At 39.9% G+C, this 23390-nt stretch overlaps 2 protein-coding genes across 13 annotated transcripts in view; one reads left to right on the top strand and one right to left on the bottom strand.

Moving 5' to 3' along the window:
- LOC142449166 (uncharacterized) overlaps positions 1 to 13932 on the bottom strand; it is a 38029-nt gene extending 24097 nt beyond the window's left edge. Inside the window, exons 1-2 of the mRNA XM_075550854.1 lie at positions 13927 to 13932; positions 7977 to 8042 (exon numbers count right to left, since the gene is read on the bottom strand). Coding sequence (XP_075406969.1) covers positions 7977 to 8042; positions 13927 to 13932 — 72 coding nt within the window. The remainder of the gene's footprint in view (positions 1 to 7976; positions 8043 to 13926) is intronic.
- The window catches only part of SPIN1 (spindlin 1), a 97568-nt gene that overhangs the window by 9886 nt on the left and 64292 nt on the right, over positions 1 to 23390 (top strand). For 6 of the 12 annotated variants that reach the window (XM_075549716.1, XM_075549718.1, XM_075549722.1 and 3 more), the window contains one exon: positions 23284 to 23364. The exons of the other annotated variants lie outside the window; for them this stretch is intronic. The gene's annotated coding sequence lies outside the window, so the exon portion shown is untranslated. The remainder of the gene's footprint in view (positions 1 to 23283; positions 23365 to 23390) is intronic. 12 annotated transcript variants of the gene reach the window in all.

Genomic DNA, 23390 nt, shown 5'->3' with positions numbered 1-23390 from the left:
TTATGGGGTCTGCCAGTTACTAAGTATGTCTATTCTAATGATGCATTCTGGAACTGGAGAAGTCACCACAGGATGGGTTCAGGGACCCACTGGACTCACAGTGAGGCATGCATGAACCAAAAACTGCATTGATAACTTGACCTCCATAGGCCCCACTATGACTGGTAGGCCTTTGAAACATTTTGGATTTCCTGAATTAGTGTCATTTCAGAGCCCGGGTCCAGTAATCCTCAAAAGTTTATTTCCTTTTCCTCAGTGAACAGTCAGTCTTGTGAAAGGCCGCATGTCCCTTTGGGGAAGGCTAGAAGCACGTCTCAAGTGCTGAGTAACAGACCTAAAAGCTTCTGAGGTTCTGAGATGATCCCTTTCCTTGATCACATTTTCTATTGTAAGGAGGACCAGCCAGCCAGCTTCCCTGTACTTCTCATCTTGACAAAACTGCTGGAATATATCAGACCACAGTCACCCAGAGCCTCTCCTCTCACCAGCACTTCATCTGTTGGTGGTGATATTAGCTTTGCGACTTCACACCGTGCATTAATACCACCCACTCTAGTAACAGTGGCAGACTTACCCCTGCCTTTAGGGGTAGAGATAGCATTCTCAGTGCTGTTAGATGTAATCGTGCTGGAAAACCAATTTGAGAAGCCCATATTTATGATCTTGCTTCTCTATAACTATCCCGGTACCAATTCATAATGTGTTAGTCTGGGTCGACTAGAGAAACAAATTCATAGACACTCACACATGTAGTAATTGTATATTGAGAAAACATCCCAGGCCAGATTAAGCCCGTAAATTTGATAATAGTCCATATGTCCGATACTAGCCTGTAAATCCTCTTCAGACTCAAGCAGCACATGCAATGATGCAAAATGCAGGAAGATCACAGGTCAGTGGGTGAAAGTTTTGTGGATCCAGTGGTGGTGGAAGCATCTCAGCACTGGTATGGGTCATTACCTGGCTCCTCCAGTTCCAGGGCTCTGGCTCTATCAGTTTAGCTCCGTGTAGCTTGTCAGCAGGAAGATGAAGCAGGGGATATGTGTCCCACCTCTAGGGAGGGAGACAGGAGTTCCCAGAATCCTTAGGAGAAGGTGTCCTAAGGACACACAGGCGTCAGTGACTATGACCTGGTTGACAGACTATGTAAGTTGATAGGAGATTATGTACCTTCCACATTGTGTTCTTCCTTTTTTAAAAATCATTTTATTAGAGTTGTATGAAACTCTTATCACAATCCATACATACATCAATGTGTAAAGCACATTTGTACATTCATTGCCTTCATCATTCACAAAACATTTGCTCTCCACCCAAGCCCCTGATCTTTCTTTTTTTGAGTGTGTTCTTTATAGTTTTTATTATTATTATTAAATACCTTTATTGAGGGCTCTTACATCTCTCATCACAACCCATACATTCATCCATTTGTGTCAAGCATATTCATACATATGCTGCCATCATCAGTTTCAAAGCATTTTCTTTCTACTTGAGCCCTTGATAATCAGCTTTTCATTTTTCCCCTTATAGCGTTATAACTATAACTCTTCACTTTTTTTCTCAAGCTGTTCTTTGAAATTTTCTGTTCAATTCTTTTCGTCATTTCCATTTGCCTTCACCACTCTGATTTTTTGTTTTTATTTTTTTAATCATTTTATTGGTGGCTCTTACAACTCTTGTTACAAACCATACATCAATTGTATCTGACATATTTGTACGTATATTCCATCATTCTTTTCTAGATATTTACTTTCCATTGAGCCTTTGGGATCAGCTCCTCTCCCCCCCTCCCCCAACGCCTCCGCCCCCAGCGTCGTGGCTCCCTGATAGATTGTAGATTGTTAATTATTTTCAAATCTCACTCCGACTGTCTTCCTTCCCCTCTGGTCTCTGTTGTTCTTCCTCAGCTGGGGGTATGTGGTTATGTGCCATTCATTGTGATCGGTGCCCCTCTCCCACGCTCTTCCCCCGCCCCTTTCCCCCTACCCTTTTGGTGTCTCTATTCCTGTTCCTGGATTGTGAGTTTTATCTCTTGCCTATACCTATGTACATGCTCATATCTAGTCAAGATTGAGAGGCGGCACTGAGGTCGTGATAGTGGTGTGTGTGTGTGTGTGTGTGTGTGTAGGCCTCCAGGGAACAGAGGAATATTGTGAGACCCATTAGTGCTCTACTGCACCCTGATTAACTCACCCCCTTCCTGCTACGCCTCTGTGGGAGGATGCTCCATTGTCCTCAGATGGGCTTTGGGCCTCCGCTCTAACCCCCTTTCATTCTCACAAATACATTTGTTTGTTTGTTTACTGTTGTTAATCTTCGGATGCCCGTTGCCCAGTCTTGGTGACACCTCACAGTTGCACCTGCTGGTGTGCTTCTTCCATGTGGGCTTGTTGCTTCACTGTTGAATGGCCGCTTGTTTAACTTTAGGCCTTTAAGACCCCAGACACTATATCTTTTAATAGTCGGGCACCATCCCGTCTTCACCAAAACTACTTATGTACCCATTTTGTCTTCCGCAATCATGGAGGGTGGTGGAGTGCTGAGCATCACAGAATGCCAATTTGTTAGAACAAAGTGTTCTTGTATTGAGGGAAGGTATGAGCCAAGGTCCAAGACCCATCTGCAGCTTCAGTGTATTGCCATAGGAATATATGTACATAGGCCCATACCACCATTGTTATGGGTTAATGTATTTGCATAAGTGCACACCTCTGTTAATTTCCCTATCTGTGCCATTGCTTCCTAGAGCTTGCCTCTGTTTCCTTTTGCCTCCTCCTGCCGCACCATCACTTTCCCCCTTCTTCCACTTTTTAGTCTTCCTCTTCACTAGCTTGATGTTCCTCTAATACTCACAGGATCTCTACCCTCTCCTAGATGCTGACTCCGCTTCCCAAGTTATTCCCCTGTCCCTGATGATGTCTGCTCACTACACCTTTCTTCCCCCCTCTACCTTCTGGGGGCCATTGGCCCCATTGCCTTACCCCTGGGCTTCCCTCTTATGGGAACCCACTGCTCTATGATTTTTTTAAAAACATTTTATTAGGGGCTTGCTCTCTGATTAAGAGCAAAGTTTCATAGTCTCTTCTGACATCTTTGAGCTTTTTCTTTCTTTCCTGCCTTTTTAGTGACCTTGTGCTTTCTTCATGAATGATGATCTTGATGTCTTTCACAGCTCATCAGTTCTTTCGTCATTAATGTTCAGTGCATCAAATCTGTGCTTTGAGATGTTCTTGAAATCCAGGTGAGAGCCATCTAGCTCAGAAGCAACAAAGCCCACATGGAAGAAACACACCAGCCTGTGTGACCACGAGCTGTCGAAGGGATCAGGTATCAAGCATCAAGGAACAAAAAAATATCATTGAAAATGTGGGTGAGTGCAGAGTGGAGACTCAAAGCCTAATGGTAGCCAACCGGACACCCCTTGCTGAGGGTTCTGGGAGGATATGAACCAGGCAGGGTGCAGGGTAGCAACGATGAAACATAGAACATTCCTCTAGTTCTTTTTTAAAAAATTTTTTCTTCTAGTTCTTAAATACTTCCTCCCCTCCCCCCCACTATCATGATCCCAATTCTACCTTGCAAATCTGGCTAGATCAAAGGATATACATTGGTACAGGTAGCAACTGGAAACAGGGAATCCAGGACAGATGACTCCTCCAGAACCAGTGATGAGAGTGGCGATGCCTGGAGGGTAGAGAGAATGTGGAGTAGAAAGAGGGAACTGATTACAGGAATCTACATATAGCCTCCTCCCTGGGGGAGGGACAGCAGAGAAGAGGGCAGGGGGAGACATCAGACAGTGTAATATATGACAAAATAATAATAATATATAAATGATGAAGGGTTCATGAGATAGGGGAGAGTGGGGGGAGAGGGGGAAAATGAACAGCAGATATTAAGGGCTCAAGTAGAAGGCAGATGTTTTGAGAATGATGATGGCAACAAATGTACATATGTTCTTGACCCATGGATGGATGTATGGATTGTGAGAATTGTACGAGCCCCCAATAAAATGATTTTAAAAAATCTAGGTGAGATAGCCTCAAGGTCCTACTTTTGTGCACTTGTTTTAATTTTTTTTTAGCTTCATTCTGAACTTAAATATGAGCAATGGATCTTTTCAACAGTCGACCCCTGGCCTTGCTCTAGCTTCTGATAATGAACTTTTCCCAGAGATGTAGTCAGTTTTATTTCTGTATATTCTAGCTAAAGAAATCTTTTGTGTTGTTAAAAAAGTAATTGCAATGAACAACTTGTTGGCCTTTAAAAATTCTGTTATGTGAGCTCCAGATTCGAATCATATCACCAAGGTACTATTTTCCAACTAGTCTTTGTTTTCTACTTTTACATTCCAATCACTAATAATTATCAGTGTATCTTGATTGTTTGAACATTTCCATATCAAAGATGTTGGTAAAAGTCTTCAGTTTCTTTATTACTAGTTTTAAGTAGTGCATGCATAAATTTGAGTAATAGTTGTCTTGACTGGGTTTTCTTGTATGGGGATAACTAGTATCCTTTCAAAGATGACATTGTACTTCAAGATGGATCTTGAAAATGTTTTTTTTTTGTTTTTTTTTTACAACGAATGTGACACTGGTCCTCTTCAATGATAACCATCTGATTTCATTAATGCCTAGGCTATTGATCTTTGTGTTCCATTTCATTTTGATGACTTGTAACTTTCCGAGATTCATACTTCGTATATTCCAAGTTCCAGTTATTAATAAATGTTTGTATCTTTTTCTTCTCAGTTTTAGCTGCGGTCAATCAGTAAATGAAGGGCCCAACGGCTTTACTCCAGCCATGCCATTATGGTTGACTCTTTCAGAGGCAGCTCCTTCTCAGTCATGTGTTGAGTGCCCTCTGGCCTGAGAGGCACATAGGGATTTATAATAGAGCATATAAGGGATTATGATGGCTAGGAGGGTCATATTAATTGACTACAGCTCACAACCCAGGCGTAATCCACTATGCCACCAGGGTTCCTAGTTCAAATAACTGCAGCTCATTAAAAGCATCTGTGCAGAGATCTAATTCAGTACTTGTAGCATGATTTATTATCCTTTTCCTGAACATGTTCATTTTTATAAAAATGATTAAACCATGTTTAAGTAGTAAACACAATATTAAACTAACATTTTTTGTTAAATAAGTGTAAAAGGTCTGTTGAATGTTCTTTTGTATTTAGTATTAATCTCTGAGTTAAAACTAGCAGTGCTTTTTTGGTTTACTCTGATAAAATTGAACCGTATAAACCTTTCCCTGTAAGTTGATTTTCTCAAAAGAGAAAAATAGACCTGTGCACGTGAAATAATTATTCTTCACCATAATTTAGAAAATATTACTCCACTCAAGAGCAAAAAGAAAAATAACCCAGCTTAAAAATGGTCACAGCACTTCATGAGACCTTTCTCAATAGGAAATATACGAATGACCAATAAGTGTATGAAAAGATTTTTCAGCACCACTAGTTGCTGTTAGTTGCTAGCTAGTGAATTCCTGCTCATGACGAACCCAAAGTAGAACTCCTGCATATGGTTTTGCTTTGGGAAGTGAGTGGCATTCCTGTTTCTTTTTTTACTGGTTTTATTAGGGGCTCATACAACTATTATCACAATCCATACATACATCAATTGTGTAAAGCACATCTTTGCATTCATTGCCCTCATCATTCTCAAAACATTTGCTCTCCACTTAAGCCTCTGACATCAGCTCCTTATTTTTTCCCCTCCCTCCCTGCTCCCCCCTCACTCATGAACCCTTGATAATTTATAAATTATTATTTTGTCATATCTTGCTCTGTCCTACGTCTCCCATCACCCATTTTTCTGTTGTCCATCCCCTATGGAGGAGGTCGCATGTAGATCCTTGTAGTCGGTTTCCCCTTTCCAACCCACCCTCTCTCTACATTCCCAGTATTGCCATTCACACCACTGGTCCTGAAGGATCATCAGCCCTTGGATGGCTTTTAGCCTTTAGGGTAATGGATCAATGCTTAACAGTTTGCGTCACGCAAGGAATCAACTCATTAGTTATATTCCATGGCCATGCAGTTGATTCTGGTTCATAGTGACCCCAGTAAGGTTCCTAGGCTACAAATCTTCACCAGAAGCATCAGCCTCTTTCTACCAGAGAGACTGGTGGGTTTGAACTGCTGACCTTGTTAACAGTTTAACGCTTACCAGGCAATTGTAGTCATTCAAACAAAACTCACTGTCATCGAGTCAATTCTGATGCATAGCAACCCTATGGGACAGGATAGAACTGACCCTATGGATTTCTGAGACTAACTGTGTATGAGAGTATAAAACCACATTTTTTTTCTCCCTTGGAGTAGCAGGTGGATTCAAACTGCTGACTTTTTGATTAGCAGCCCAATGCGAACTCACTATACCACCAGAATTCCCGTTTTAGACATTAACCAAACTCACTGTCCTCGAGTCAATGCTGATTCATATTGACTTCTTTTGGGTTTCGGAGACCGTATCTGTTTATGGGAGTAGAAATCCCACTTTTTCTCCTGGGGAACTAATGGTGGTTTAGAGCTGCTGACTGTGTGGATCTTAGCCTGAACATAACCACTGACTACACCACCAGGGCTCCTTATTTTAGACATTAATAAAAACCAGTGAATTATTAATGGCTATTATAAAGTAAAAAAGAAAATAACAATTCGATGGCAAGGATGTGGAAACTTTGGAACCTTCATCTAAGGCTGGACTCCCCAAAACCAAACTACACTCATTGTTATCAGGTCGATGCTGCCTTTTAGCAACCCTATAGAGCAGGTAGAACTGCCTCTGTAAGTTTCTGAGACTACCTCTTCACAGGAGTAAAAAGCTCCTTTCTTCTGCAGAGTGGCTAGTGTTTTGAAACTGCTGACTTGGCGGATGTCAGCTCAATATATAACTACTACTCTATAAGGATTTCTTTCAAGCTGGAAGGAATGTAAAAATGTGGATATCCTCTGTGGAAAACGGTTTGTTAGTTCTTCAAAAAGAGACAGAATAATTCCATGCTTAGGTATAGATGTAACAGAAATGACAGCAGGGGTTTAAGTGTCTTTATACTAATGTTCATTTCAGTATTATTGATAGTAGCCAAGAGATTGACATAGCCTAAGTGTTCCAAGAGATGAAGAGATAAAATGTGGTGTATAATTCATGCTTGGAGCAGCCAGTGCAGAGAGAGGACCATAGGGCAGGCCCCACCATGAAACATGATGCCCCTTCACTGACCCACAGTGCTATGGGGACAACAATGGAGACTCAGTGGGGGAATGTTCCCAGTCTGACATCCCCCCACCCCCACTCCAGAGCGAAGCATGAAGGGAGCATAACAGCAACAAGGGGAGCAAAGTGATGACGTCTCTGAGGAATCCAGAAAATAGACTTTGGAGTCAGTGGGCAAGGCTTGGCACCACCAGACCTGATTGGAAAACATTCATAAGGGCCAGCAGACAGACCTGGAACTATTTATAGGCTCCTTTTCCCCCCTTAAGTCTATTCATATAAGATAGACAGGATAAACAATCCTGAAGAGAAAATAACAGGGTCAGTAACTCTGGGGGGATGTGGGAGAGGAGGAGGGGGGAGCCAATGAACCCAGGGATAAGGGAACAGTAAGAGATCTAAAATGTTTGATGAAGAGGGTGTAGAATGCTAGGTGGGGTTTGATCAAGTGCAGTGTAGCCGAGAGAAAGTACTGAGAGCCGAATGAAGGTGGAACATGATAGTGGGAGAGGAGGAAAGTAAAAAGAAATAGAGGAAAGAACTAGGAGGCAAAAGATATTTATAGAGGTATAAATACAGGCATGCACATATGTAAATATATTAATATAAGGACATAGGTCTATGTACATATATTTAAATGTTAAGTATTGAGTTAGCAGAAAGGCATTGGGCTTCTACTCACAGTACTCCCTCAATACAACAACACTTTGTTCTAATAACCTGGCATTCTGTGATGCTTACCTTCCCGACATTATCGCTGAAGTCAAAACGGGTGTATAAGCCAATGTGAAAGTGGATGGTGCCCGGCTATTAAAAGATATAGTGGTTGGGGTCTTAAAAAAGATTTCAAGTAAAACAAGTGAGCATCTAGCAGGGAAGCAACAAAGCCCACTTGGAAGAAGCACACCAGCCTGTGTGATTAAGAGGTGTCTATGGGGTCAGGTATCAGGCACCAGACGACCCCAAACAAATATATCGATGAAAATGAGGGGGGTCGGAGTGAAGACCCCAAGCCCATCAGTAGACAATTGATCACTCACATGAAGCGAACAAGTCACCCAGAGTGCAGCATAACACCAATCGAACATACAACCTTCCTCCCATTCTTTAATGCTTCACCCTCCCCAATATCATGACCACCCAGTTCTACCTTACAAATCTGGCTAAATGGGAGCATGTACACTGGTACAGATAAGAACTCTTGCCGTGTGGAATCCAGGACAGATAAACCCCTCCAGAATGGTAATGGGAGTGGTGATGCCATAAAGGTAGGGAGAAACGGGGTACCAACTACAATGATCGAAGCATTAAACCCCCCCCCCCCCCCCGAAGGACACAAGCAACAGAAACGTGAGTGAAGGGAGACAGCGGATGGTGTATGATATGAAAGTAATAATAATTTATAGTTCATCAGGGATTCGTGAGGGTGGAAGTGTGGGGGAGGGAGGGGGGAAAGAGCTGATAACAAGGGCTCAAGCTGGAAGGAAATACTTTGAAAATGATGGCGACATGTACAAATGTATTTGATACAATTGATGTATGGCTTGTTATAAGATCTGTGAGCCCCCAATAAAACAATTAAAAATAGATATATATGCATCTTACCTAATTTTATCACAAAAACTACATTAAAGATGTACTGAAAAACTTGGCTTATACACGAGTACATAGGTAATTAAATTCTGACTCTTGGTGAACTTATAAGACAGCATAGTCTTGCCTGCATAGAGTCTTTAAGGCTATAAATCTTTACAGAGCAGACCGCTACATCTTTCTCTGATGGAGCAGCTGATTTGTTTGAAGCAGCCAAATGCCTTAACCGCTGAGTCGCCAAGATTCTTTTCCATGAAGTAATGTTCCCCTAAAATACAGAGCCATAAAAAATCTCACTGATGAGACTATAATTTGGTGGTTTAGTTTTGGAGAGTGACTTTTACTCTACAGAATTTAAAACACTAGTAATTTTACTGCTAGTTGGATTTTGTTCTCTGGTATTTTATACAAAGGTAAGCCAAAAGTATTATTAATAATGTGGTTCCAGATCATACGTGCATGGACTTAATCCAAATAAAGCATATTTACATGTGTTTCTGCCATCAGTAGACAGCAAGATAATTCAGGATCATCTCATTTCAAGATGCTTCACTGAATTGTATCTGCTAAGTCCCTTTACCTTGTAAGGTAACATATTCATAAATTCCAGAGATAAGGATTTGGACATTTTTGAGGGGAATGTTAATTAACTACACCAGCCAAGAAGTCCCAGGACTAGTACCATTTGGAACAGCGCAGGAAAGAGTGATCAGCCCCAGTAGTCACACATAATGACCAAAGAAATCCAGTAATGTGTTCCTGACTGAGAGTACTGACATGCACTCAGAAAAGAGCATTCATATTTTAGATCTGAACTTCTCTTCCAAGAGACAAGATTCTTAAAAACAATACTAATTAATAGAATAATAATTTATAAACTATTAAGGGACCAGGGGGAAGGGGGGAGTGGGGAGGGAAGGGGAGGGGGAAAAAAAGGGAAACCAAGCTGATTCCAGGAACCCAAGTGGAAGGTGAATTTTGAGAATGATGAGTGCAATGAATGTATAAGGGTGCTTTGCTCAATTGATGTATGTATGGATTGTGATAAGAGTTGTATGAGGCCCAATAAAAAGATTTATTAATAAAAAACAATACTAATTAAAGTAACATTGATGAGTAGATAAAAGTATTAATAGGCCAGGTCACTGTATAATTACTGTGTAATAACAATAAAGTACGTGATACAAATTGTAAATATAAGAGGGTAAGTCAGAACATATCGTTACTAGGGTTCCAGTTCATACATGTATGAGCTTATTCCAAACAAAATATATTTAAAGAATGTCTTTGCATTCAATGTAAGACTGCAGACAAATTCAGTAACACAGTTCTCTAAGTCTCATTAGGGTGACATCATTAAAAAGGTTCAAACGAAACAGTCCTTCCAGGATCTACTGGGCCAGTTAAATTCAAGGTAGAAAAGTCAGCCAAGAAGGCTATGCCTTTTATTTATTTATTTTAATTTCAAAGAGCTAGTCTGATAGATTTTCTTTAAAGACTAAAGAGAACTACAGGGGCTTTATTTGGCTGATGTTTCAATGGTGGGGGTAGGGAAAATGTAATGGTGAGGAACAGGTCGGGAAAGTTGTACCAAAGTTTTATTTCCCATCCGGCGTTTGCCCAAGCTTAAATGATATTGAAAAGAAACAAGATTTGAGTTCCTTGGGAAACTGCCATTTGGGAGTGTAAATAGAAGATAACAGAATTCCATAGGGAAGAGTTGGATAGAGATAGTCTTTAGACGTGTGTAGTTCTAGATAAGAGTATATGGTAAAAAACAATAGCTTCACATTTTGATGTGTGTGTTTTAATTAAGGTTTCTGTGATTTGGGGGTAATGTTTAACTTACCCTCACTTTATGCATTCTTTACTTTAATAAAATATCTTACGATATGCTGATTGGTATTATAGGTCTTACTGAATCTGTGATTTAGTTCTGAAAAGCTCACAGTTATTTTCCCAACTATTTCTGCTGCTCTGTATCTTTTTTTCTCTGTTTAAATGTTAAACCTTTTTAGTCTCTTACTTTCTCATCTTTGAGTATTTTCTGATTGATTTCTTCTGGTTCACAAACATTTTAAACAAGTTTAACCTGCTAATTCCTCCCATGGAGTTCAGTTATTATGTTTCTGCTTTTGATTTATCTATTTGATTATTTGATAGTTATTAGTGTTCTGCGTTGTTTTCTGTATTCTCTCAAGGTTTACAACCTTAAAACACTACACAGAGTCGTGTTGGAATAGACTTGATGACAATGAGTTTGACTTTTGAATTTTGGTGTATATTTCATGCCCCAAACCTGGAAGTGGCCAATTGGCCTGATTCCTAATAGCTTATGTGTGGAGATCTTCTTCTAAATTCTAGTTTGCTTTTCTAGGAGACTTACCATATAAACTCGAATATAAACCAAGTTTTTTCAGCATATTTTTAATGCAGTTTTTGTGGTTAAATTAGGTGCCTCAGTTGATATATGGGTCAGCATATGCTCGAGTATATAAGTACCTAAATTACTAGTCTATATTTGGAGGAACTGGCCCTTTTTAAAATTTATGTTTGCAGGTGGCCTTCACAAATACAAAGATATGAATGTCTGTGGTGTTTTGTGGAGGTGTATGTGCTAATGACCTTTGGACAGCTGAGAAGTAAAGGATGTAATTTTACCCTTAATTAAGTAAGGTGGCTTTAGAAGCCTTGTTGCCATAAGTGTTGGGTTGCTAACCATAAAGTCAGCAGTTTAAAACCACTAGCGGGAGAGAAATGAGATGTTCTACTTCTGTAAAAATGTAGTCTTGGAAACCTACATGGGAAGTTCTACTTTGTTCTATGGGGTCACTAAGCCAGAATCAATTTGATGGAAGTGAGTTTGATGTTTTTTTTAGAAGGTGGTCTTTTTTCTTGGCTGCAGGGAAATAACCTTTGGAATAATTGAGGTGTCTTGATCTTGGACTTTGAGGACACACGCCGAGAGTATGTGCTGTTCATTGGGGACTATTTAAACCTGAATAGTCTTTTCTGGACAGCTGATATCAGTTAGCTTTAGGCAGCATGGTCTAGTCTAGCCTATTGTGCAGGACTGGTAATTAAAAACCTGAACCACTATGGCTCAGACAATTTTCTGTTAGTGAAGGGAGGGAGACAAGTTCTCTGTGAGATACAGAAACTTCTTGTCAACTCTTCACTGGGAACCTTCCCAGACATCTCCCACACATTTTTATTTCCTTCTCCCATAAGGTGATCCTGACTGAAATCCCTTTACTATAATAAAACCAGTACTTAAATTAGTTTACCCTTCAAAAACAGGTTTGAACTGTTTAAACTGTTATAGAATCTATATATATATATGTTTTTTTTAAATGCCATGTGATACTAATCATCTCTGAGTGAGTAGCTTGTCTCTCCAGTAAATTGTGTATCTCAGTCTGGTGTATTTTTTTTTTTTACCTGGTTTAGTGCAGTACTAGTAAACTTGAATAACTAACCTTGAAGCCCATACAAAATGCTAGTAGTGCCTCTTGAAGTGTCTTTATGTAGCAGAGAAAATTGAATTGCTTTTGTAACAGTTAACTGCCATTTCAAGAGAAAATGAACGCTGCTAAGGACAGTTGTATTGACCCTATATATAGGACAAGGTGTAGCTGCTCCTACGAGTTTCTAAGGCTATAACTCCTGGGGAGCAGCTGGTGACTTTGAACTACTTACCTTGTGGTTAGCAGCCCACCAGGCCAGGCCTGCAACTACAAGATCAGTAATTTGAAGCCACCAGATAGATGCCCCTTGCAAGAAAGAAAAGGCTTTCTACTCCCCATAAAAAAGTTAAAAGTCCCAGAAACCTACAAGGGCAATTCTACCCTGTCCTAGAGGGTCTCTGAATTGAAATCAACTCGGTGGTGAGACCAAAACCTATGGCCATTGAATTTATTCTGACTTATTGTGACCCTATATAGGGTTTCTAAAGCTGTAAATGTTTATAGGAGAAAATGGCTTCATCTGTCTTCCCTAGGAGTGACTGGTGGATTTGAACCTTGACCTTGTAGTTATCAGTCCAATGGTTCCCTTTCAGTGCTAGCAAGGCAAACTCCAAACTCAGTGCCAGCCAGTTAATTGACTCATAGTGACTGACCCTAAAGAGTCAGGGTAGAAGTGCCCCTGTGGCTTTCTGAAAACTGTAACTCTTTCTTCTGAGTGGTTTCAAACTGCTGACCTTGTGGTTACCAGCCCAGTTCATAACCACTATGCCACCAGAGCTGCTTCTCAGTGTCACCAGACTTCTTTTCATATAATACATGTAATATACAAAATAGCATTAATCAACTATTATTAATACGGCTTCTAACAATGCCTTTTACCTGCATCATTCGAGGGTCAGCTGTATTATGTCTTTAGTAAGTTCTGAATTAACAGTGTTCTTCACTCTAGGTCAACCTTCCTAATGCCACCAGCCTTTAATACAGTTTCTCATGTTGTGGTGACCTCAACCATAAAATTATTTTCATAACTAATTTTGCTACTGTTATGAATTGGGTGACCCCTTTGAAAAGGTTGTTCAACCCTCAAAGGGGTTGTGACCCACAGGTTGAGGACCGCTACTTTAGGTAGATAGGCCAGACCAAGAGAGCACTGGTGGGATGGTTAATCTCTGCCTACTGTGAATCAACTTTTTGCTGATTCTTATCTATGAAGCTTTCTTTGTAGCAATCCAGTGACACCTGTGAATAGGTTTTTGGAATGTTTTTGAGTACAATAAAATGTGTAGAATCAAAAGCAAGCCAGTTATACTGGCATATTTATTAACTATTTTGGAAACTGTCATGAATGTGACAAGACTATTAAAATATTAATAACCAGTATTGTTTCTAAAGTACCAAGATGAAGGTTTTCTATGTTTAATAAAAAATAAACTGTGGTCTTATATTTGGCATATCTCCTTTTTACATTTTGATATAATGTATAAATGTTGATAAAGAATATAAGCATCAGGAGTGTTGGGTCACCATTCTGTTCTCATAGTTGGTTGACTAGTTGTAGTAAAGGGCAGTGGAAGGTGGACATAGCCGACTTCCCGGCTTCCTTTTTGCCTAATGACAGGGGTCAGGCCTACCTTCATGCTTCGTCTTTCTTTATCTGTCATTTATTCCTCCGATGCCACTGTGTTGTATTGGCCATACAGAACTCATAGACAATACTCATGGATAAGGAGTTTTTTTTTTTTTTTAGGGAAGTCAATACCACAAGTTAGGCCAATATTAAGGATACAGCCATTGGTCTTATCCAGCAGCTAAGTCTTTCTCAGGTTCTTAGTCTCTAGGTCACATGGGTCCTTGACCTTTGCCTCCATTAGCCAGGAAGCCACCTTGCCTGTTGCTCTGTCCAACAGTTCTATAGTCCTGGGCCAGATGGGGCCAAGGCACCCCATCTTCCTCTTACTCTCTGGGTCACAATCTTTGGTGCCTCTGATCTTGCTGGTCTCCACTACTTCAGACAGATCTTGTGTATCCCCCTCTGTAGAGGAAAAAAAATGTAGTTTTATGTTTATTCTAGCAGAAGATTTAATAATGAACATTTTAAAAAGTAGTTGATGAGCTTAAATGGTATTTTAAGGTCCGCAATAAAGCAGTGGCATAAAAAGAGCTATTTTTTCCATTGTTGTGAAAGCTAGATGTACTATTAATAGAATAATGGCAGGAATGCTGTTTTAGCGAAGATCAGGGAAGATGGAGAATAGGAAAACTAAAGGAAGAGTTGTTAATCATTTCATTTACATTGAAATGAGAAGTTGGGGACTCATTGGCCATCGGAATATTCACTTGGTATGTATAAAGGATGGAAAAGTTCAATTATTTTACTTTTCCATGAGTTTTTGGATGCCTTTTCATATCACAGCTTAACCAGCATCTATAAATTGCTAGATACTATAGAATTAGAATACTTTAATAGAATTGGGAACTTCATTTTAATCTTTGAGGTTTTAGCCAAAGATACAAACTATATCCAAGGCCTCTAGAACATGATCTGTGTCTTTTTTATCATTTAAATTGATTTATTAATTAAAAATATTAAATAGTCCATTTGCATAGTATCACAATTTATTTCAACAGATCTCATTAAAAATACGTATTTTAAGTATATCTCATGTTTCTTTTCTTAGAGAAAATTTTCAATAATTTACATGATCTGTGTCTTACTCTGACTTTTGGACACTTTCTAATTGTAATTCCTAACAAATTATTTGAGATACGTAGGAAGATTCCCAGTTTTATTTCCAGTGCTTTTTCTTTCCAGCAAACCCTAAAAAAGAAAAACATCTTTAAAAAAAACAAAAAACCCCGCATTTTTTATTGTGAAAATTTATAAACTTAGAAAAGTTGAACGAAGCCATAGGTTCCCAAACTTATTTGCCCTATCTGTCCCCTTCTCAGAAAGAAAAACAAACTCAGTAAGCCCCTTGTCCTAGTAGCTTTCCCCCATCAAACCTTTTTTCCCCTTCTATCAAACTTTTCAAAGAAATTATTTTACTTAGAGGAAAAGTTAAAAGTATAGCTTAGTGACCACTTGTATACTTTTCATCCAGATTTCATTGCTGACACTTTGCCATACACATTTTTGTTGTTGAACCATTTGAAATTGGACATCATGACATTTCTTAAAATGAGAATTTCCTTTGTAACTACAATATTGCTATTACATGACAATTGATTATTATGTGATATTTGACACCCCAAATTTCAGCTTTGATTGGATGTACTTGACCATTAGCATATTTTCCCATTAGAAATATAGATGTTGAAATTTAGTAATTTTCATTAAACAGTTTCAGAAAATGTATTTTAATGAAAGTAACTAGAAAGAAATATTTTGATTCTGCAGCTTCTCGTGTGTATCCATGTGTATCCACCACTTTTATATCTGATACAATATTGATATACTAATTTCCTACCTTATTGGATGTAGAATATATGTTACTGTTGATTTTTGTGGGGCCTTATTTCTTTAGTAGGAGTCCTGGTTGGGCTGCTAATCAGAAGGTCACCAGTTGAAACTACTACCTTTACCAAGAGAAAGGCAAGGTTTTCTACTCCTGAAAAGAGTTAGTCTTGGAGAAACGCACAGGGGCCCGTTCTACCCTGTACTATGTAGGGTTGTGAGTCGGAATTGACCTGATGGTAGTGGGCTTGGTTTGGACTTTTTAATTTTCTTGGCTTTATTTCTTAAGAGCAGCCATTTTTAACCTTTGGGAGTCGAACAACCCTTTCACAGGGGTCACCTAAGACCATCAGAAAACACATATTTCCAATGGTCTTAGGAACTGAGACACCGCTCCTACATCAGGTCTCCAGACGGGTCCGCCCACATGCAGATCCGTCCACGTAGGAGTACCCAGCGTGATGACATCATTGGGCCAACCACATCATATACACCCCGTACAAATACGGGTGTATGTGATAGGGTTGGCGCCATAATGTAATGCGGACCCGTCACATGTATAGACAGCAGCTACTGTGTAAATGTCAGATATTTACATTACGATTCATAACAGCAAAATTACAGTTAGGAAGTAGCAACGGAAATAATTTTATGGTTGGGGATCACCACAACATGAAGAACTGTATTAAAGGGTCGCGACATTAGGAAGGTTGAGAAGCACTGCTTTAGGGGAAAAATTGTTTATTTTTGCTTGAGTAAATTAATTTCCTATGCAGTGTTTTTAATTTCTAAAACATTAAGGAATAGCATGTAGCTTCCTCATATTATGTTTCTGAGGAGTAAATGAGTTAATAAGCACTTACAGTGATATGACTCATAGTGAGTGCTCAGTAAATGTTAAGTGTTCCTATTAGTTTAAGAATATTCTTAACTCCTTTGAGATCATCAAAGAATTTTGAATTTCTAAGTTCACGGTTTTAGATTTAGCTAATGGTTAGATTATATAGCACACTTAGGGTGTTAGGTGTCCTTGAATTAGTTCTAGTTCATTATAGCTCTATATACAATAGAACAAAACACTTCCTTGTACTTTGCCAAGCATTGATGTTTGAGGCCATTGTTGAAGCCGTTGAGTCAATTCATCTTCTTGAGGGTCTTCCTCTTTTTTTGTTTTCCCTCTATCATACACGATGTGTTTCTTCAGGGTCAGGTCCTTCCTGATAACATGTCCCAAGTCCTTAAGATGAAATCACTCCATCCCTTTTAAGGAGCATTCTGGATGTGCTGTATTTCTTCCAAGACAGATTATTGTTGTTCTTTTTTTGAAAGTCTGTGTCGTATTCAGTATTTTTTAATATCATAATCCATAGGAATCAGTTCATTAGTCTTCCACTTAATTGTCAGCTTTTGTACGCATGAGGGAATTAAAATACCTTGGCTTGGGTCATCCCAGTCCTCAAAGTGATGTCCTTGCTTTTTAACATTTCAGAAATCTTTTGCAGCAGATGTGCCCAATTTAGTATGTCTTTTGACCCCTTCATTGTTGATTTCATGGCCACTGATTGTGGATGCAAATAAAATGAATCTTTGACAACTTCAATCTTTTCTCTTGTTTAACCTGATGTGTTTTTTTTGGTGTACTGTGAGAAGTTTTGTTTTCTTTATGTTGAGGTGTAATCTGTACTTGGCAGCGCAGTGAATTGTTTAATATGGCTTTTCTAACCATAGCTTTTGTTAGTCCCACTAAACGACCTTCGTTTTTACTGATGATTCTTGGTAAACAGGTGGGGGGGGTGTAAGGTAGTCGAGAGGTACCAGAGACCAAATCAGTTGGATTAGGGCAAACAGGCTTTATTGGGGAGAAGAACCCAGTCTGGGCGAAGTCCCACAGTCCACAGTGTCTGAGCCGGGGGAGTTGTGCCCCAGGCTACAGGGGTGGCGCTTATATGGCCAGGGAACATGTGACTGGGCTGTCTTGCGTCTATATAAGGTAAAGTAGTCAGGGATTGGGAGATACAGGTATGTCTGGGTTTCTGAAATGTAAGGTGTCTTCTTGGTACCAGGTGTATTCATGCTGGGTGCTTTTAGCGGCGGGCTGAGAACAAAGCAGGCACTGAGCCAAACGGGCCATGCCAGGTGCAGAGCGGTGGGTCGAGAATAAAGCGAGCCATTAGGCAAGCTCTGGTCAGCTCTGCAGGTGTGTGGAAGATTCAAGGTCACTTGCTGCTAGAAGCTGGCCTGGTATTGATCTGGCTATACAGGGGGAAGATATTGATGGGATTGTATGATTCAGCAATGAGTGATTATTAATAGTGAAATGTGGTTTTCATCCTGGTTGGTCTAAAAGGAACCATCTCAAAAGCAGGAAAGGGGGCAGGCACGTCACCAGCAAGAGAGACTATCTAGGAGTGGAGTATGCCCTTTGGACCCTGAGCTCCCTGTGCATTGAGCCTTCTTGGTCCAGTAGGCAGCTGGACCAGTAGACACAGAGTGGTGGCATATGAGCAGCAGCAGATCCAAGAGCCAAAGCATGAGATGTACCAGTGAACTTCCCAACTCCAAAAGAAGTAAAGCTGAATGCCATTTGGTAGGAAGCTGACTTGTAGAGTGGGGTTCCTATGGGTGTTTAATTGAGGCAGCTGGGTTTGCTGACACAGCTGGAGCTTAGTGCCTTCAGGCTGAGACTTATGGCAGACTGCCAAGCCCTTTGGACATTTATTGGCTGCCCTGAAAGAGTTTTGTAACATAGCTGGAGCAAGGCAAGAAGCTGAGGGTAAAGAGACTGCACGAATTGTAACATGAGGATCATCTGAACATTCTGTGTTGTCACTGCAATGAATTCCCAAACACCACTGAAAGTGCTAGGATGACAGAGAAATAAAAGTAGTGCACTCTGGGTGACAGAGCGACACTGAAGGATGTATTCTTTGATGTTCATCATTGGGTGCTTCAAGTTCTCTTTTTCAGCAAGCAAGGTTGTTAATGGGCCATCCTCTAATTCTAAAGCCATGTTTTTCCTATATTCCAGTTTCTCAGCCTACAGATTGAATAAGTATTGTGAAAGGTTTGCAACTCTTGACATGCACGTTTGTTGGTTTTAAACCATGCAGTAATGACTTGTATTTGAACTATTGCCACTTGGTCTATGTATAATCTCTGCATGAGCTCAATGAAATGTTCTGGAATACCCATTCTTTGCAATGTTATCTGTAGCTTGTTATATAATCCATATGGTTGAATGCCTTTGCATAGTCAGTAAAACACATCTTTCTAATCCCAGCTTTCAGCCAAGATTCCTTTGGCCAGGGCAAGTGTTACCCTACTTTCCATACCTCTGATGAATCTGGCTTGACTTTCTGGCAGTTCCATGTCAGTGTATTACTGGAATGGTTTTTAAATTATCTTCATAATTTACTTGCATGTGATATTAATAATATAATTAGATAATTTCCATATTGTATTGGATCATCTTTCTTTATAGTAGGCATAAATATGGAATCTTTTCACCTGAGTTGGCCATGAAGCTATTTTCTAAACTTCCTTGCAAAAGCTAGTGAGCTTTTCCAGCATCTTAACTGGTATTCTATCACAATTTTTGGAGACTTGTTTCCACCAGTCCTACATCTTTCAATATAATCTGTCTGCACTTGCTCACATAAAACACCAAACTCACTGCCGTAGAGCCAATGCCAACTCATAGTGATCCTATAGGACAGGTTAGAACTGCCCCTTTTGATTTTCTGAGATTAATCTTTAATGGGAGTGGAAATCCCCATCTTTCTCAGGAGGAGTGGCTTGGTTTCAAACTGCAAATCTTGGGGATCACAGCCTAATGCATCACCACTGTACTATCAGGACTCCTCACTTGCTTATATACTGTCCCCTGAAATGGTGGTATGTTAATCATTTCTTTTTTAAAAAAATTATATATATTTATAGAGATAGATAACATAAGAAATAAACAGTTAATTAATCTATAAAGCAGTGCAAATGGCTCAGTGCAGCCCACTTCCTTGAGATAGCTAGTAACACTGGCAGTTCAAGTCTTCAGGGTCGCTGGGTAGTCCTCCATAGAGCAATGTCAGGCTATCTGGCCCCAGGCAACAAACAGCAAAGCAGGTCACCCAACAGTCAGCCAGATGATAAGGTCCAACAGTCCCCAGCATAAGAGATGTACATTCCAGTAGCGCGGTGAAGCAGGTATTGAAGGAAACTCAAGTTACAGCGACGTAGTCCACAGGTTAGGTGCCCCACAGGTAGTGTAGCTTGCAAATGGAAGCACAGAACAAGACAGCTGCACACTGGTCCGATGATAAAGAACAGGAGAGAGAGTGGCGAGGCTTGCTGAGCCATTTGTCTCTCCTCCCTTCAATTAATCTCACATGTGTTCATTGGCCATGTTGGCACAACAAACCTACCTATCACAATCCACCCCTTTTCAACTTGGCACCTATACACAATTCTTTAGCCACATATAATTTCCAGACATTAATGAAATCACATTTATATTTAACATCAAATATCTATCATACATATAAATGAAAACGCTGTGCCCATTTGTATCTGATATACAATGAACAAAGGAAAGATACTCAACACATAAAAAGAAAATACACTAACAATCACAAACCTCACTTTTGCGATTGATCTCGTGGTCGTAACTGATATGTAGAACTACTTCTAATACCCATTCTGCATTACCTTTACCCTCGGCAAGCACCTCAGCTAGCTGCGGTATTTTAATCATTTCTTTTTGATAAAGTAACCTTGTGTTAATTTTTTTCTATCTTTTGCTGTTTGTTGTGGCATTCAATTTTTTTTGGCATTCAATTTTTTGTTCATTAGACTCCTTCAGTATTTCAAATTGAGGATTTAATTTGTTCTTTAGTTTTTCAGCTTGAGAAATGCTAAGCATGGTTTTCTGAATTCCAGGTTACACATTTTCTTATAATATTTTACATGGTCTTCTCTAGCCACCTTTTGAAATCTTTCGTCAGTTTTTATCCTTTTGTTTTAGCTACTATTTGTTTAAAAGCAAGTTACAGTCTCATCTAAAAATGCTAGACCTTTTTTTCCCCTTCCTGTTTAATGATCTTTTGACATTCTCTTTATATGTTCCCACAACTAGCCCAGTTTTTTGCAGTACGTGTTCACTGTGTTAGACCTATTTTTGGTCTCTAAATTCACGTGTGGTATACTTAAGGTCAAGGAGCCCTTATAAGGCTGTCAGGTAAGCATTGGTTTGCTGAACCAACAGGTCAGAAACCTACGAGCACCTTGTGGGAGCAAATGAGACTTATCAATGCCTGTCAATATTTATGGCTTTGGAAACCCTAAATATGGTCAATGAATAAAATTGACTCGATGGCAGTGGGCTAGGCTGTATACTCAAGTTCATACTTTGGCTCTCATGGTTTTGTTTCAGTTTTCTTAATACTTTTATTGGGGGCTCTTACATATCTTCACAATCCATACATTCATCCAGTGTGTCAAGCACCTTTGGATATATATCATCATCATCATTTTCAAAGCAGTCTCTTACTTGAGCCGCTGCTATCAGCTCCCCACTTTCCCCCCTCCCCCCACCCTTGATAAGTTATAGATTATTATTTCCATATCTTACATCGTCCTCCATCGCCCTCACCCACTTTTCCGTTATTCCTCCCCCTGGGAGGGGTTTATAGTGTGATCATTGTGATTGGCTTCCCCTTTCTCCCTCACCTCTCCCCTAATCCTACTGGTACCTCTACTCTCATTGTTGTCCCTGAGGGGTTTATCCATCCTGGATTCCCTTTGTTGTGGGTGCTTATTTGTAGCAGTGTGCGTGCTTTGGTCTATCTAGTCCGATTTGTAAGGTGGAATTGAGGTCATGATAGTGGGGGGAAGGAAGCACCAAAGAACTAGAGGAAAGTTGTGTTTCATCGGTGCTATACTGCACTTTGACTGGCTCATCTCTTCTCTGTGACCCTTCTGTGAGGGTATGTCTGTCCAGTTGTCTACAGATGGACATTGGGTCTCCCATTCCATGCCCCATCCCCCATTCACCATGGGTATGATTTTGTTCTGCGTGGTTTTAGGCTTCCTTAAGTTTAGCTGACATATGAATAATTGATGGTTTGTTTTGCAGTTGGCATTACCCTTTTTCTGATACTGTGCTTCTCCATTGACGCTTTCTTTTTCTTTTTTTTTGACGCTTTCTGCAGATAAATTGATTTGATTATTGTGTATTCCATCTAATAGACTTACATGTTAGTTATTGTTGCTTTGTTGAAAGAAGTTTTTTCAGTGCAGAACTCTGGCAAAATTATGTTTCATCGCTGGCATGGTTTCTTACACCACTCTCATCATTTTCCAACTGTTTATTATTGTTTCTAACTTACACATTCAAGTTAGCAGCAAGGATCAATAAATTTATATTGCATGTTTGATCAATTTAAGATTGAAGAAATTGGTAAAAACTTGTAATCTACTCATCTCTGGCATTACTAGTTCATATGCTAATTTTGAATAATAGTTATATTAAATGGTCTTCCTTGTAGGTGTATATAGATGTGCAAATTACCATTGATACCACATGGAAGTGAAATTTTGGTAAAGATCATCCAACAGTGGCAGCAGTTTTTGGAGACTGCTGACAGAGACAGGTTGCTGCCTGAGGTTCAGGCCGGATTCAGAAGAGCCTTGGTACAAGGGTCATTGCAGATGTTGTGTGAGGGCAGAGAATACCAGAAATGTTTATTTGTGTTTCATTGGCTTAGACAAAGCATTAGACTTTGTAGATCCTCACACACTATGGGATGCCTTGAGAAGAATGGGAATTCGAAAATACTTTATTATGTTCATGCAGAATCTGTACACACATCAGTAGGCAGCTATGGGGACAGAAAGAAGCACCACTGCATGGTTTAAAATTAGGAAAGCTGTGTAAAATGGTTGTATCCTCTTACCAAACTTATCTATATGCTGAGCAAATAATTTTTTAAAAACATTTTATTAGGGGCTCATACAACTCTTATCACAATCCATATATACATCAATTGCATAAAGCACATCTCTACATTCTTTGCCCTCATCATTTTCAAAGCATTTGCTCTCCACTTAAGCCCTTTGCATCAAGTCCTTTCCCCCCCTCCCTCCCCGCTCCCCCCTCCCCCATGAGCCCTTGATAATTTATAAATTATTATTTTGTCATATCTTGTCCAGTGTCTCCCTTCACCCCCTTTTCTGTTGTCCATCCCCCAGGGAGAAGGTCACATGTAGATCCTTGTAATCGGTTCCCTCTTTTCAACCCACTCACCCTCTACCCTCTCAGTATTGCCCCTCATACCCCTAGTCCTGAAGGTATCATCCACCCTGGATTCCCTGTGCCTCCAGCTCCTATCTGCACCAGTGTACATCCTCTGCTCTATCCAGACTTGCAAAGTAGAATTCGGATCATGGTAATTGGTGGGGAGGAAGCATTTAGGAGCTGGAGGAAAGCTGTATTCTTCATTGGTGCTACATCACACCCTGACTGACTCATTTCCTCCCCTAGGCCCCTCTGTGAGGGAAATATCCAGCGGCTGACAAATGGGCTTTGGGTCTCCATTCTGCACTTCCCCCTTCATTCACTATGGTAAGATTTTTTTTTTTCTGATGATG

Source organism: Tenrec ecaudatus, chromosome 5 (assembly GCF_050624435.1).
Source record: "Tenrec ecaudatus isolate mTenEca1 chromosome 5, mTenEca1.hap1, whole genome shotgun sequence".
NCBI classification, from domain to species: domain Eukaryota; kingdom Metazoa; phylum Chordata; class Mammalia; order Afrosoricida; family Tenrecidae; genus Tenrec; species Tenrec ecaudatus.
This window is presented reverse-complemented; position numbering and strand designations above follow the sequence as displayed.